Source organism: Exophiala xenobiotica (assembly GCF_000835505.1).
Source record: "Exophiala xenobiotica strain CBS 118157 unplaced genomic scaffold supercont1.4, whole genome shotgun sequence".
In the NCBI taxonomy this organism is placed as follows: domain Eukaryota; kingdom Fungi; phylum Ascomycota; class Eurotiomycetes; order Chaetothyriales; family Herpotrichiellaceae; genus Exophiala; species Exophiala xenobiotica.
Genome location: NW_013562491.1, coordinates 3,010,778 through 3,026,060, shown reverse-complemented (window position 1 = coordinate 3,026,060; position 15,283 = coordinate 3,010,778). Strand labels below are relative to the sequence as shown.

General features: G+C 52.6%; 9 protein-coding genes across 9 annotated transcripts; 4 read left to right on the top strand and 5 right to left on the bottom strand.

Annotated features, from left to right (window-relative positions):
- Positions 1–186: 186 nt before the first annotated feature.
- On the top strand, positions 187–1,824 carry PV05_07301 (uncharacterized protein). Its single transcript, XM_013460111.1, has one exon. It carries the CDS (start codon positions 324–326, stop codon positions 1,626–1,628), a length of 1,305 nt encoding a protein of 434 aa, XP_013315565.1. The 5' UTR covers positions 187–323; the 3' UTR covers positions 1,629–1,824.
- Positions 222–3,043, bottom strand: PV05_07300 (uncharacterized protein). The gene is made up of 2 exons (XM_013460110.1): positions 1,673–3,043; positions 222–1,620 (listed from the first exon to the last, which is right to left on the bottom strand). The coding sequence occupies exon 1, from the start codon at positions 2,833–2,835 to the stop codon at positions 1,708–1,710; it is 1,128 nt and encodes a 375-aa protein (XP_013315564.1). The 5' UTR covers positions 2,836–3,043; the 3' UTR covers positions 222–1,620; positions 1,673–1,707.
- A 385-nt stretch (positions 3,044–3,428) lies between these two features.
- Positions 3,429–4,691, top strand: PV05_07299 (uncharacterized protein). The gene has a single exon (XM_013460109.1). It carries the CDS (start codon positions 3,761–3,763, stop codon positions 4,316–4,318), a length of 558 nt encoding a protein of 185 aa, XP_013315563.1. The 5' UTR covers positions 3,429–3,760; the 3' UTR covers positions 4,319–4,691.
- Positions 4,692–4,974: 283 nt separating this feature from the next.
- On the bottom strand, positions 4,975–5,610 carry PV05_07298 (uncharacterized protein; the record flags this gene model as incomplete). Its single annotated transcript, XM_013460108.1, has 1 exon — positions 4,975–5,610. The coding sequence occupies one exon, from the start codon at positions 5,608–5,610 to the stop codon at positions 4,975–4,977; it is 636 nt and encodes a 211-aa protein (XP_013315562.1).
- Positions 5,611–6,893: 1,283 nt separating this feature from the next.
- PV05_07297 (uncharacterized protein) lies at positions 6,894–7,511 on the bottom strand (the record flags this gene model as incomplete). Its single annotated transcript, XM_013460107.1, has 1 exon — positions 6,894–7,511. The coding sequence occupies one exon, from the start codon at positions 7,509–7,511 to the stop codon at positions 6,894–6,896; it is 618 nt and encodes a 205-aa protein (XP_013315561.1).
- A 143-nt stretch (positions 7,512–7,654) lies between these two features.
- Positions 7,655–7,990, bottom strand: PV05_07296 (uncharacterized protein; the record flags this gene model as incomplete). The annotated part of the gene is made up of 1 exon (XM_013460106.1): positions 7,655–7,990. One exon carries the CDS (start codon positions 7,988–7,990, stop codon positions 7,655–7,657), a length of 336 nt encoding a protein of 111 aa, XP_013315560.1.
- Positions 7,991–9,101: 1,111 nt separating this feature from the next.
- PV05_07295 (uncharacterized protein) lies at positions 9,102–11,124 on the top strand (the record flags this gene model as incomplete). Its single annotated transcript, XM_013460105.1, has 6 exons — positions 9,102–9,378; positions 9,429–9,714; positions 9,766–10,094; positions 10,158–10,389; positions 10,446–10,514; positions 10,572–11,124. The coding sequence occupies 6 exons, from the start codon at positions 9,102–9,104 to the stop codon at positions 11,122–11,124; spliced, it is 1,746 nt and encodes a 581-aa protein (XP_013315559.1).
- A 1,026-nt stretch (positions 11,125–12,150) lies between these two features.
- Positions 12,151–13,274, top strand: PV05_07294 (uncharacterized protein). The gene is made up of 2 exons (XM_013460104.1): positions 12,151–12,649; positions 12,706–13,274. The coding sequence occupies exons 1-2, from the start codon at positions 12,519–12,521 to the stop codon at positions 12,857–12,859; spliced, it is 285 nt and encodes a 94-aa protein (XP_013315558.1). The 5' UTR covers positions 12,151–12,518; the 3' UTR covers positions 12,860–13,274.
- PV05_07293 (uncharacterized protein) lies at positions 13,248–14,688 on the bottom strand. The gene has a single exon (XM_013460103.1). The coding sequence runs from the start codon at positions 14,540–14,542 to the stop codon at positions 13,913–13,915; it is 630 nt and encodes a 209-aa protein (XP_013315557.1). The 5' UTR covers positions 14,543–14,688; the 3' UTR covers positions 13,248–13,912.
- Between the last annotated feature and the right edge of the window lie 595 nt (positions 14,689–15,283).

The window sequence follows — 15,283 nt, the reverse complement described above, 5'->3', positions numbered from 1 at the left end:
TCTGCAAGGCTGCACAAGGCTGCCACCTGGCTGCGGCCAGAGACTGGTCACGTGATCCGTGCGCGCGACGATGCGGTGGACGCCCTGCGCAAGACAAGATCATCGAGTTTACCCGGTATTTAGCCAGCGCAGTTCCCCGCCGAGCCGCGAATTGAACAGCGGCATTGATGTGTTCGAATATTAATCATTTGATCATTTATTATAATCACTTCAGCCAGCGACGAGTCTGAACTTGTGTAATTGTCCGATCCCTTATTTAAGTCTAGGAGCGTTTCTGGTCAATCATCATATCTCTAGATTAGAGCAAAAACCAGACCATCAAGATGGCCACCAACGGCACGCACTTCGTCGACACGGATGAAATTCCTCCTCCAGCGCAGTCCAACTCTCGTACAGAAGAACCGGACCTCCAGACCCTACGCATCTCTTCACTATCTCCCGCTACACAAGCCGTCCACGCCGACGATCCTCTCAATGTGGTTAACGACGTTGCTCCGCCGATCCACGTCAGTACGACCTTTCGCTACGACAAGGACCCTGAGCGACTACGCCCTTTCCATGAGCGTCCCACACCCATCAATGAGCAAGGAGAGCACTGCTACTCCCGACACACCACACACAGCACCTCAAGGCTTGAAGCCATCTTGGAAGTTCTCCTGCGCAACCCTTGCATGACATACTCCTCCGGCTTGGCGGCGTTCAATGCGCTGATCACGTTCCTCAACCCAAAAAGAGTAGCAGTTGGCGCTGGATACCACGGCTGTCATGGAGTCTTGAAGCTGCATCAGAGACTGTCGGGATGCAAGATCCTCCCGCTAGACTGCAAGCCCGAGGAGCTCGAAAAGGGTGACCTGGTACACCTGGAGACACCCGTCAACCCGACTGGTCTGGCATTCAATATCCAGCATTATGCAGACATTGCCCATTCAAGAGGAGCATATCTCAGCGTCGATGCCACCTTTGCACCGCCACCGCTGCAAGACCCTTTCAAGCACGGAGCTGATATTGTCATGCATTCTGGCACAAAATATATCGGCGGACACTCGGATATGCTCTGCGGAGTTCTGGCGGTCAAGAACAAGGACTGGATACCGCAAATGCTCGAGGACAGGTTATTTCTGGGTTCGGTAATGGGTGGTCTAGAAGGCTGGCTTGGAGTAAGAAGTGTGCGGACATTGGAATTGAGGGTCATGAGGCAAAGTCAAAGTGCGCAACGGCTTGTGGATGCCCTCGATGGCGCATTGACCGGAGCAACAGTCGGTACAGGACTTTCGCAGTCCGAGGTAGAGACCATCAAATCCGTATTGAAGAAGGTCCACCATGCCAGTCTTCAGACCCAGGACTACAAAACCTGGCTAAGGAAGCAGATGCCAAACGGCTATGGCCCGGTGTTCTCCATTGTCATGAAGACCCCAGAACTGGCTCGGGCATTGCCGAGCAAGTTGCACCTCTTCCACCATGCGACCAGCCTTGGTGGTGTGGAAAGCTTGATTGAATGGCGGACGATGACGGACTCGACGGTGGAGAAAGATCTTTTGCGGATAAGCGTGGGTATTGAGGACGACAGAGATCTGCTGGACGATCTCATTCAAGGCTTCAAAGCTCTGACAACGTCGGGTCCTTCCTGAGGTTAGTTGTCGGGATAGTGCATGAAGACATGCAATAGACATACAACTCAGTAGAGTAGCACAACGAGTGTGTGGGGGATCACACCCAGCCGAAACGATCCTCTTGTTGGTCAGGACTGACTTCTTTGCTGATGGCTGATGCCGAAGTCATCTCTTCAACATTGGGAGCATCAGGATCGTGGTGCATTCGTAGAACATCTCCTTCTCGAAAGCGATTCTTCAGATCGGTGCTTGATAATCCTGTCTTCTCCAGTTGAGACTCTGGTTTTTCGATCACGGCCGGCGGTGGCTGAGCCGGACGGACAGGTTTCGGGGCAATGATCTGGGGCGTTTGGGAAGTGTCTTGACCGTTGGACGAGCTCACGGGTGGTGCAAGCCGAAGGGTCATCTCGAATTCCCTGTCCAGGCCAGAAGCAGGGCTCCCTGGGGAAGGTGACATGCCGGTCTGAGCTCTCCGCAGCCCTCTAGGCTTCAGCACGTCGGGCGGTTCATGTCGGTTGGCTGGTGGTGGATGATGCCCTCGAGGACCATTTATGGGTGTGCTTCTGTCGTTCGTCGCGGCATCCCTTGGTCGACTCCGATATGACATGGGGGAAACAGATCTCGCGCGTGCCTTTGCCTTTGCCTTGGATATCTCAACCGGAGGTGTTGGGGCATCGTCGCCTCCTTCGCCTATAACCACAGGTGGGTCGTCGATGAAAGTGACACTCAATCCTCTTGCTCTTCCTTTCCTCTTCGTCAACGATGTAGCAGACTGGCTTCTTGAATGGTACTCTGGTCGTAAGAATGCGGGTTCGGATTCGCCTTGACGTCCTTGTTGACCGATCGGTTGTTGCCCGGGCCATCTCTGTGAACTCGAGACGTCGATCCGCGGCACCACAATCCTCCTGGGCGATTGTCTAGGTACCGTCGTCGAGTCGGACGTCGATGGCCGCGGTGAGGCCTGGTCCGGCGACGTGTCCAACGACGCATAGTCCTTCGGAGCGTCCGAGTGTGGTGTTTGTTTGCCCTCGGTCCAACTCGACGTCGACGTTCTCCCTGCGGCGAGGAAGTCGTTGACGTCGTCGCTCAGAACATCTGTGTCTTCACTCTTATTATCACTGTGTTTCTTGAATTTGGATTTTGTCCGCGCAAGGGCGCCCTTGAACCGGTCTCGCTTGGTTGTTCTGCCTTGAGCCTGCGCGGCCGCGCTTTCATCCCCGTCCATCGTCTCGGAGAGTAGTCGTTCTCGTCGGAACCATTGTCAGGAGAAGGGAAAGGCAATGGCGAGGAATTGTGTATGCGGTTTTGCAAAGCTGAAACAAGTGGAAACGAGGGTGGGTGGGTTCTGTTGGGTGTTGGCATCAGATGTCAAGGAGGTCAGAGGTAACGGTGGTAGCGGCAGCTAGGTGAGAGCGGCATATGGAATGCTTGCTGCCAAACGCGCGTTACACGCATTGCGATGCGAAATGGATGCAGCGAAACGCACTGGCCAAGATTGTTCACTGCGCTTTCATTTGTTGCGGGAGACACCTACATACTCGCTACCTAGTACCAAGGCTACCTATGTGGCTACAAGGCCAAGCGTGAAATGCTGACTGGGGCCCGCAGACTTGCACCTACTGCAAGTATGTACGCTTTTCGCTTTCGCTACCCACACTCGATTCGATCTGCAACTCGTCTGAGCACTCGGCGTGTCAGCGTAGAGCATGAGGCCGGCCCCGAACTCGGTACAACAAACACTCATGACCGATAAGCCCTTATCACCACGTGAAGGCCCCTGAAGTTGAACCTCGGCTCTTACTCTGACAGCAGTGCCACGGGTATGCCTCTCACTGCCTCTCACTGCCTCTCACTGCTTCTTTACCAACATTCCACAAAATCATCTTGAGTGAAGCATTCATTAATCTTCCCGGCTACCGCACTCTTTTTGACTTCTTAAGCATCATCTACGCGCTCTATACTATCCGTGGCCCGGAAGCCGAACAATCACAATCTCCTTCGTCCATCAACCATATCGTACCCGCCACATTTCCAGGCAATTCTCCGATAGAGGTCTCTCTAGACAAAGCAACTTGAGAACAATCAGGTTTACCAGACCAAGAATACACGTCCAAAGGCAACGTAGAACCACAACCACAACCACAACCACTATGTCCGGCCCAGGCTCCGGCTTCGGCTCAGGCTCAGAACGCAACCCTTCGCGCTTCGTCTGGCAAACAGGCGACTTCCTCAAACTCAGCATCCCCGACCGCGTCCTCGCCCTGCAAGCGCAGATCACAAAGGACCCCGAATTCTTCGGCTTCGACACGCACGCCCTGCAGGACACCAACATCACGCTCCTCACCGCCGAGCCCAACAGGACGGTCTGGGAAATGGACGTGCCCAGCCATCTATGCAACAAGTCCAGCAACCTCCACGGCGGCGCCGCAGCAACGCTCCTCGACAATCTCACCTCCACCGCGCTGATGACGATAGCCAAGCCGGGCTTCCTGGACGGCGGCCACGTCTCGCGCACCATCACCATGTCCTATCTGCGTCCCGTCCCCAAGGGCTCGCACGTCACGGTGGACTGTGAGGTGCAGGCCGCGGGGAGGAACACGGCGAATATCGTCGGCAAAGTGTATTTGAATGGGAAGTTGTGTGTCACCTGTGTGCACGACAAGGCTGTGTTTTCGAGCCGAGTGAAGGAGGCCACCGCGAAGCTATAACGTAACGCTTCAAGTGGGAGTGGAGTGGAGTGGAGTTCTAGAAGCGGGAGTGGTACCATTGGTACTGAATGCTATAGAGCTCCGGTAGGTGCCGGGGGTCTTTGGTGCCCATCGACTCAGATACGGCTAGGCAGGTCGCCGTCGATCCAGGATGCCATAGAGCCAGCGAGGTCGTCGTCGCCACTATCTGCGATGGAGTCGACGGGATATAGAGTATAGAGCCAGCTAGAACGCATTGATGCGCCTTCGGGAGGTTGCCATCTCGATCGACAGGACGAACTGCTTATTGTCCCAATGGTCTATACCCTGTCCAATAGGTCGAAACGCGCATGATGAGGGGGTCCAGGGACATCCAGGGCCAACAAATCGCACAATGGATGTACTTACCAGGAGAATTCCACATGCATCGCGCAGGACCCATACCCCCATGCGCACCAGGAGTTCAACGAGGCCCAAGACGACGAATACGCATGACGGGAAACTGGAGGATATGAGGTCTTCGAAAAAGCAATGCATTGAGTGCAGCGATACATGCTGCATTTCCTCTCTAAAACACCGAGCCAATGCACCCATGGTGCCCGTCTTCTCCAAGCAGGCCCGGCCAACCCCCGACCACAACCGCGACAAGCCGCAACCCCACCCCACCCCTTCATTCTTCAGCCTTGTCTCTTCCTCGCCTCCTCGAGTTGCTTCTTCAACTCCTCGTTCTCCCTCGCCAGGGCCACGACCAGCGCCTCATTCTGCTCCAAGACGGTCAGGATCGCACGATATGTGCGTCCAGTCGGCGTCGTCTTGTTCTCGTGCGTTGCCCGGTCGATGATGTCCTTGTCGACCTTTGCTAGAATGCGCTGGCGATAGTCCTCCTCGATCTTGCGGCGGCTGCGCTGGTCGACGGCTGTTTTTCCTGTGGACAGCTGGTCGTTGGGCTTTGTGGGTCTGCCAGCTGGGCCGCTGTTCCTCGCCCTATTCAACGACATGATGGGTGCAGCCGTGACCTCTCTGTTTGCGCGGTCTTCGTTGTCTGATGCTCGACGATTTGCTGCGGCACCGGAGGGTTCAGGAAAGGTGGATAAGCCGGTACTTGCACCAGCGCCGTTGTCTTCCCAGGCCATCTCTGGAGTGGTGGTTGAGGTAGCAGTGGCAGCGACAGGTTGTGTGTGAAGGGGCATGCCGGTGCTGGAGCTAGGCTGGTCATCGTTGGCAGTGGTGAGAAGGCGAGGATCAATAGGGATGTCGAGGTAGAGCATCTCATCGTCTTCGAAGGCCATTTCAGCGGTTCTCTTTGGTGCCATTGTCTCTGGAAGCCTGGAGAAAGAAGCTTGAAGATGTGGAATGTGTTGAATGGTTGGAATGTCTTGAGCAAGCAAGCGTTGAGAGGTGACTTTCTGTCGTGTCTGAGAAGAGTATGTGGTATGTAGTGTCAACGCGCTTGACAGGAACAAGGACGAAACAAAACATTCCGAACAAGTGCAAGTCTGTGAATAGAATATTTATATACACAGAGGCAGTGAGCGAAGCCTCTTTCGGCAAGGCGTTGTGCATTCATGTCACCGCCTTCGCCAAGTGGTGAAAGGAGACGGCAGTGGTGATAGAAAGGCGGACAGCCTTGAAGTTGGCAAAGGCAAGTCACTGGTGATCAGAGTGAAGGACCAGAGCGACCAGCCAGGACCAGTTGTCCGTCTAGACATTCATGGAACTGCCAGTAAATGGTGGTGTTTGATCCGGTTTGATCGTCCATGGAATGCAGTAGATATCTCCTTGTGGTGATGGGTGGTGTCGATATGAAATGTGCCAGCGCCAAAGACGAAGCAGCCAGTCCAATTAATAGCATGCCGTACAAGTAATGCTCACGGTAGCAGCAGGCCCACGACGCAAAGCCTCCTACGTCGCGACATCCAGAAGCCGTGATCACTTCAGAGCCTTCTCAACATTCGCCAACCTTCTTCTCAATTCTGCATTCTCAGTTCGCAGCCTGAGACCCTGGTCGATGGCAGCATCGTGCCAAACCCCCATCAAGCGTTCAATCATCTTTCTGCTCGCATCGAACATCCGCCCGTGCGGTGTAGTACCGGACGTGATTGGGTCGACGTGCTCGAGGATGCCGGCATCGATAAGTGCACGAAGGCGCTCTATCTGTGTCTTTTGCGTATCTCTCCGCATACGGTGGTCAACCGTGCCGCCTGATTCAGACCAGTCAGTATCGTGTAATTCTCCCAACCTCGTAGGATAAGTAAGCCAGCTGGGAAGGAAAGGGACGTACGTGTCATTGAGAGGATTCATCTGGCTGGAGAAACAGAGCTGGGGGACGTCGTAGCTTGTGTTGGAGCGTAGTCGTCATCTGATAGGTCGAGATCGCTCTCCGAGGAACGTCGTGATCGCGTGGTTGTACGAGTTTGATGCTGCATGGTGCTCGGAGACTCTTCGTTGTCGCTGTAAGTGGTCCAGTCACCTCCGCTGGCCACAGGCGTCGATGGCTTCTTACACGCCCTGGGAACAGACCGAGCAGCGCCAGCGATAGAAGCTCCCAAGTCCATGGCAGAAGGAACAAATGGTATACTGTGGATAGCAACCTCCCTTATTTCATGCTTGACCGTTTCTGTCTCTTCCACGTCAGACATGACAGCGGAGTTTGCTTCGCGCTTGATGTTGTCCATGACACCGTGATCAGAGCATGAGACGAAAGCCGCGCCTTGCTGACCGAGAGGGGTTGGAGGAGTGCTTGAGGGAGTGGGCCGGTGGTCCGTGAATCCCAGATATGTAAGTGTTGGAGGAGATAGGTACCACTGAGACATGTCTGCCGTCCAGGTGGCGTGTGACACAAGTACAGTGGATTTCCTGGAAAGACGGAAGTGGTTCGAGCGTGTCGAAGCGGGTGCAAGTTTGGAGATGTATCACAACAGACATGCTGGGATTTTGCAAAGATGAGGTCTTTAAAGCATTGCGACGTGGGATCTTTTGACGAAGCGGGCGTTTGCCCTAGAGAGTTACTGCCAATGGTCCGCCAAATGACACCGCATACCGTCAAGACATCATATCCCGGACTCACCATCCAGTAAGTGTAGATGCTGTCAATACAAGGCGTGAACAGAAGGCATGGGTAACGAGTGTGAGGGTTGTTTGGAACGGGCCACATTGGCGACAAAGGTAGCTCCGGTCCTAACGAAGTAGAGCAGTCAGATCGCGTCAGTCGCATCCCATAAGAGCAGTCCGAAAGAGTCTGTTGATGAGCGCGAATCCTTCTTCATTGGTATTGAGGTTGTGGATGGTTCGTGAATTCTCCGATTCACGCCATAGTGTTCTGTCCAGTCCACAAGGTATTCGGCCCCATCATGCCCCTTACTCCAAGTTTGCGTCGGCCAGCTTCTTCTTCAATGTCTCGTTCTCGGCCTTTAAGGCGTCCTTCTCGCGCCGCAGTTCCTCCATCATCCTCCTCAAGCTTCCGATCGCTCCTTGAGCGTCTCCCTCCACGCGATCTAGCATCGCCGCCGCAGCAACGAACACCTTCCCTGCTGGGGTCGTTTGTGTTATTGCTTCAGCATCCTCCCAGATGTCATCGTCGATCTTGCCCCGGAGTGTGTTCTTCTGGCCATCTTCGGCCGCCCGCCGGTTGCGGGTGTTGACGGCACCGGTCGTCATCGAGAGTTGTTGGTTGTTGGTGTTGTTTTGAGCCATGGTGTCTGTCGTCTTTGTGTTGGTATTGTGTGTTTGTGTTGATGGCTCCTGACAGACAGACAAGGTGTTCATCCAGGCTCAAAACGACCATTTTCAAGGCACAGCGCAGTTCCCATTCGGGTATCGCGTGCTTCCAATACATCTCGCCAAGCGGTGCAGACAGTTCGAACTGATATATATATGGGGTGGACGGTGATCCAGAGGACCGGTACGGTCCTACTGTAAGCTGAGGCGGACGCCATAGCCCCAAGAGCCAGCCCTGTCGTGTGAACATGCTGTCTGCATATTGACAATGCGATGCATTCTCTTGTTGTCTCTCTGGGTATCAAACAACCGTCCGGAGCAGAGCAAAAGGGGTCGTCGGATGCATCAGGGTGAACGCTGTTCCCATCTTGTGGCTTGTTGATTTGCTGACGTTCCAAGGTAAACAGACTTGCGCAGCCTTGTTGGCTATGTGCGTATCTGATCGGATGGCCGTTCTTACATCGTAGGCTTCGTTTGCATGGTTCAGCAAAAGCATCACTGTGTATTCCCTGGTCGACACGCAGTCAAGAAGGTGTCGTAACATCGGTGGACCGTGGACTTCGGATAGTGTTGAAGCGAGGGCCGGACCACTACAAGCTTCTCCGCAAAATCCCACCGAGCTTGTTCACGCCTCCGAAACTCTGGTATTTACCCACTTTCTGCATTTCCAAACACCCTTCAGAGTCCAAGGTCGTTGGTCAGGCCTCTGCGAGTCATGCACATCTGACTGGTCTTCAAGATGTGCCGAAGATAACCTGTATCCATGTGCAGTCCCTGCACTGGTTCTCGTCAAACTCCTGACACCTTCCCAAGTTCGCTTGACACTCAGATTGGCTGTCCCTGCCAAACCCCACACTCTTCATGCTCTGGGGTCCTTGCTTGTGGAAAAGACCACCCTCGGAAAGTGAGCGATGTTGTAGTCCAGATCAACTGCCGATAGTGGACTAAAATCTTGAGGCTCACTGGGCGTTACGGTCCGAGCAAGCATATAATCTGCTGGTGATCCTTCCGAGGTAGATGAATCTTGTCTGAATTCCTGATACTTTGGCTAGCAATCCAATTGTGCGACTAATTCATAATCGACAAGATGACGACTGAGAAAGAGCTCAATGAAACAACAGAGGTCATCGAAAATGCCCATGGTCAAGAACGAGCTCACGCCGTCGAATTCGAGGCTCCGATGCAACACATTCAGGAACTCAATGAGGCAGAGCACATCAACCTGAGTTGGCGGTCATGGCTGGTGGTGTTTGTTACCTGCTTTGCCATTATGGCTCAAGTATTTGTGGTCGTGGCTGCAGGCTCGGTCATTGCATTCATCATTCGAGATCTTGGTGATGGTGCAATTGCTGGCTGGATCATCCGTTGGTGACTCTTTCTTCCTTCCAGGTCTTATACTGACAACCATGGACAGAGGGACCACTGCTTATGCAAAGCGTGTTGTCCCCAATCATCGGCCGTCTCAGTGATGTCCTGGATCGGAAATACCTTGCCTCAATCCCTCCCTTGATCGCTTTTGTTGGCGCCGTCATTTCCGCAAAAGCAACTTCCATGTCCATGCTGATCGGTGGTGGTATCCTCATCGGTGTGACTTTGAGCACCATTGCTATCGTTCAGGCTATTCCGAGTGAGGTTCTGCCTTTGAAATTCCGGGCACTGGCAAATGGCTTCGCCTTCCTGGGAGGTGCTGTGGGCGGACTGTATGCAAGTAATTTTCCTTGAAGGCAAATTCGACTGACATGTCGCTACAGTGTCGGCGCCCTGGGTTCAGGGGCCGTTACAAATGCCAGTCCCTCTGGTTGGCGCGATATCTTTTGGATGCAAGCTGCATTCCATCTGGCCACCTTTCTCGGCTTGATCTTGTTCTACCATCCCGTTCGACGCTCGGACTATCCCAAAATGTCGTTCAAACAACTTGTCTGGGCTTGCGACCCTATCGGATCATTCCTTTTTATCGCTGCCTGTACCCTGCTTCTTTTGGCCCTTGATTGGGCCGGTGGTGCATATGCGTGGTCAGATGTTCATGTCGCTGCACCACTGGGCCTTGGATTAGGCTTTCTCGCCTTGTTTTGTGCATATGGTGAGTGGTTGTCTGCGTCGTCTTTTCGTGGCTCTGCTCAGACGACTGACTGGAATACAACAGAATGGAAGGCCCGCTCGGATGGTCTGGTCGCTCATGTGTTCTTCAAGGGCTCTCCCAATTTTGCATTATCGGTTTTCGCATTTGCAGTCGAAGGCTGGCTGTTTTACAGTGCTGTAAACAGCGTGACGCCACAGATTGTGCTGAACCTCGGTTTCGAGACCAGTGCTTGGAAGATTTCCATCCGACAGTTGTCGTACAATCTTGTGACACTCTTCGTCTCGATACCAATCATGTACGTGTCGATACTGAGATTGAACGCACCGCAACAGAACTGACATCGGCCCACAGGTTGTACGCCACAAAGTACAAGGACCTGAAATCTCCCTTGATCTTAACTTTCCTCATTTTCCTTATTGTGTAAGTAATTTTGCAAGGTTGTTGGATGATTGAGGGCGCGTCGCTGACCTAAGCCAGAACGATCTGCTATGCGGTGATCACCCCGAGCATGAACAGCGCCCAGATTGGTTTCAATGTGCTCTCGGGCATCGGACAATCTGGACCACTCACTCTCATCGTCGCCCTCATCCAGTTTACGGCGCCTCATGCGTTTCTGTCCACAGCGACTGGCCTTGGTTTCTCTGCTCGTGCAATTGGTGGCGCATTTGGCTCTGCTGTACTAGATGCCATCATCAACGGCAAACTCAAGTCCTATGCCACAGTCGTCGGCAATGCCGCTGTTGAAGCCGGACTGCCAAAGTCATCCCTGCCAGATTTGCTGAAAGCTCTGGCCACTGGAGCTGGATTTTCCGACGTTCCAGGGCTGAATGGAACAATCTTGGACAAGACCTTGAATGCGAGCCACTTGGAGTATGCTCACGCATACAGACTTGCTTGGGCCAGTATCATTCCATTTGTAGTCCTCGCATTGGTGGCGATCTGGTTCCTAAAAGGTGTGAAAGAGTTGATGACTGAAAAGGTTGAGGCGACGGTGGAACACGTCAAGACACCAGAGGCAAACAAGGCCTGAAAGTCCGGCATCATGAAGTAGTTGCTGATCATTGTCGGAATGAACTTATGGACAGGTTATGTGGATGCCCGTCATTTTGAAGGCACAATGCAATGCGGATGGGCTCGACCGCAGCGCACAATCAATGTGATGCCTTGCTTGGGACGCCGTTTGTTCGCACTTGGTCAAGCTCCCAGAAGTTTGAGCATGACAATATTCTTTCCACGTGTGGCAGGAAGGTGTTCCACAATCTGGCCTTCGCAGAGCTCTTTTATCTAGATCAAACAAGCAATCGTCTCACCTTCGAGGAGGGTGTCCCAGAGATGGGATATGCTGCTTGGTAGAAGGACAAACAAGTCGACGTCGGTAGAGATATGGCAAGCTTTGCCATGGTTAACAACATCATTGTCCATCATTAGTCCAAGATAGGAGCTGTATGAGGCACAAAGAAGTTTATCCACGCCTATCAAAGGACAAATTTGGCGAAACCATCGATGGCTACCAGCTATTGTGTGGTGTTGGTTGTTTGCTTGATTGCTGACTAAGGCATTTCTTGGCACGTGATGAGGCTGAGTTTCGGTGCACATGCCATTTGTTGACCTTGTCGGTTGTCAGTCACGCCCCGTCAAAATCTCTCGCTATGTTCTTGCCGGTGATTGAAGTGGCCGACTTTGATCATGGCAATTTCGCTAGGATCTCCACCTCGATCACCGCCGTCCTCTTCTCACCACTCCTGTCTCTGTTCTTGTGATCCATCTTCGCCAACGCGAATCTCTGGCCATGTCGATAGTCCACCATTGGACCCTTTCGGCAAGCCTCCTGTGTCTCTGGCATCTCCTCAATTCGGCATGGAGATTGTGACTTGGCCAATCGACGTTGATTGGCGTCGATGAGATTGTTTATCCCGACGCCCACTGTTTCTGAATGCTCATCCGAACCTTCCAGCTGGGAAGGCCTGGCCTTTGAAGCGCAAAGTGCCCACGCGACTCTCAGACATGTGGGCTTCGAGGTGAGGCTCCCAGCGAGGCTTGTATGAATCTAATCAGAGCAAACTCTTGGGTGCGGGAATGCTCCCTGAAAGAGCTATCTTTTGCATCCTGTATCATCCTACGTCTCGAAGCCCTGCAGCTCCTTCCTTCTTATCCTTGGATCCTTCTCGCAGCTCGAGGATGTGACCAGGTTGCTCCTGCGTAACGTTCCTTGCAGTGTGTTCTTTCTTTCATTTGCAGATCTGTTGCACTCACTCGTTCGTGCTTCAGCATCGTCCACTCGCTTGAAATCAGCTGTGCTTTCGTGCTTTTTCGGGCAAAAGTTCAAGAAGTTCTTCAAATCTCCAATACTATATTTCCGGCCTCGAGCTTCGACCTGCAATCCATTTGGAATTACGACTCTGAAAGCCCTCATAACGGCCGACCATGTCAGGTGTCCGCGACCCGGCCTTTTGGCGAAGATTCTCCATGGCAGTCCACCTGGATGAAGAGAAAGGAAACATATCCGACTCGAGGTCAACATCCACGGCATCTTCGAAGGCTGCCTTGAAACATGCGTATGTCCGGAATTCAGAGGAAAAGAGATGCAAATCGTGGCTAACAGAAGCATTAGGGATACTTGGCTTGAGCGGCACAGAAAAAAACAACGCCGGACGATGGTTGTAGGCTGGGTCATCGCTTTGGGACTTGTTCTTGTCGTCGCCGCGATCGTTCTTGTCCTGCTGTGGTTCTCCAAGGTCGGCCCGTTCAAGGATAAGGGAGCGTGACCAGCTCGAATTTTGGTCTTGGGCCTTCCCGAGAACAATGGGCTGCGCTATGGTCGACTCGACATTGCTTATCTGGACGAGGATCAAACAAGACACCGTCACCGACCGAATGGAAGGACTGACCTTTGGGTTGGCCAACAACTATTCATCATCAATTGACACAATGACAGTATTGTGGAAGATATTGGAATTACGGAGACGCCAGATGCGGTTGGCATATGGCAAGGCGGTTCTGTTGGGCATGGAAGGCTATAAGGAGAAAGACGAGTGTTTTGATGGAGGCTCGTCAGAGGAGAGGAAGGGTATCAGGGGGGACTGAATAACGACATAACGAGAACATGTTTAGCTATCGGCCCACGTGGACGGTTAATCTTATAGACATAGAGAGTTATTAAAATCAAACATTCAACATTCATTGGGATGCTTATCGACAGTGGTACATAGTGACCTTACAAGCTGGTTCGTAGTCAGAAGCAGCCTCATAGTATCAAAGCTATTTTGAAGCCATCTGCTTTGAGCGTTCCCTGAGTAGTATCATTCATACTGGATGTGCCAAACTATGACGAGCCCATTATGTGAGAGGTTTTCTGGCTGTCTGCCTCGTTAGACAGCTCATTCTCAACACTAGCAATAAGCAAGTGTGAGCCCCCGGAAGGCTGTTACACGACTGACACTGACACCCTTGGCCTAAATGTCCAAGATTTTGCTGTTCCTTGTGCTTGGACTGCGGGATGGGCATGGTCTGTTACAGCCATCCATCCTCATCCAGACACGGGGATGCTGTTTTCAACCGAGGTTCAGACACGGTTGCTGAGAGCATCTCAATTTGCAAGGGCAGCTTCTGGTGACATGTCCGTTCTCCAAGTCGTTGGGAAACTCAGGTGTTCGGTCGCACCCTCAAGAACAGCTCGTCCTTGCCTGATCGTCAAGTGCTCAGCCCGATATTAGATGTGTCAAGCAGCAATGTGTTTTTTTTGCGTCCTTCAAAATCTGCACTTCGAGTTTGCAATGTGCTGGTATCTTTGCCTCTGCTACCGAATCCCATGTGTGCACTCAAAACCTCTTCCTCGTCGGCTCTGGTGATGGACTGCGCGTAACGCTCCTCTCATCCCGACCCCTCTCCTTCAACCACTTCTTTGTACTCAACTCCAACTCGCGTTCCAGTTCTGGAGAGGGCTCCTTTCTGTGAATGAAATTGCAAAAGCCCCCTCTCACGCACCCTTCGCCTGAGTTCAGCCTGCAACACGCCTCTCTAAAATCGGTGACTGGACTGAGTTCGCAGTATATCGGCCTTGCCGAGTACCAGCGACTGTTCAGCGCGTCGCACGCCGCTTGGGCGCTGTCTTCGTACTTGAAACGCGCGTAGACGTTGCCGATCAAGTGGTCGTTGTTGTTGTCGCAGACCACGATCTCCTCAATCTCGCCGTACTTGCACATCTCGCACCAAAGGTCCTCGTAGAAGGCGTCAAAGTGGTTCTGGAGTTGTGAGGGATTCATCTTGTTCTTTGGATCGTAAGCAGGGTTCTGGTACAGGTTCGGCATGAGGATGGTCTGCGAGTATGAGGGCTTGACGTGCTTGCGAGAGCAGCGATCACCGTGGCGGCACGCGCCGATCTTGTAGTAGAACGAACAGTTGACTTTGTCCTGTTCCGTGCCGAAGATGGAGGCGAGGTAGTTCGCCATTGTGAGGAGGGGTTTGATGGATTCGCTGGATTTGTGGGAGATCACAAATTGTTCAGAGAGTAGTTTGCGCTCGGCGTAGCGATCAACGTCGAATGGCGCAAAGGTTATGATGTGCGGTTGTTGTCTGTGGCGATGTGAAGGTTGTGTATGGGAGGCTTTTAAATCAATTAATTGAGCTGCGCCAGGCGAAAAGAGCAGGGCTGGTCATGTGACCTGGGGAAAACGAGGCTGTCTGGAAATTTCGAAAGTTACATAAGCGAGGCTGTGGCGAGAGTGGCTATTCCAAATTCAATCATCTAGCAGGTATTTGGTACGATGCAAGCAGTAGGAGAACCTCCGCAGCTTTTGCTCATCGGTATACCGCCCCTATAAGCATGAAGTAGATATGAACACCGTTGTTGAGGCTCCTAGATGACCAGGTTAGAGTCATTAAGCTAGAACATTGAAATGAGAGAGACTCTGTAAGAGTGACAACCAAACCAGCCTTGCTGTTACATATCTGATCGCTCTGCATCTGCCTCACCTCTATCACCGTATTCTTGGCAAGGCAAGAAATCCCAAGGTGATATATTGAACAGCTCGAATTGTTCTTGACAATGGGTGAAATCCACTTCCTACTCCCTTCCAGTATTCGACCTCCTTGGTGCACCGGGCTTGACTCTTCGCCTTAAACATGGTCACTTAGTGTCGGAGAGGGTTAACTAGTGGTAGAGGACTAGCCTAACGTCAACTGGTGTGTAT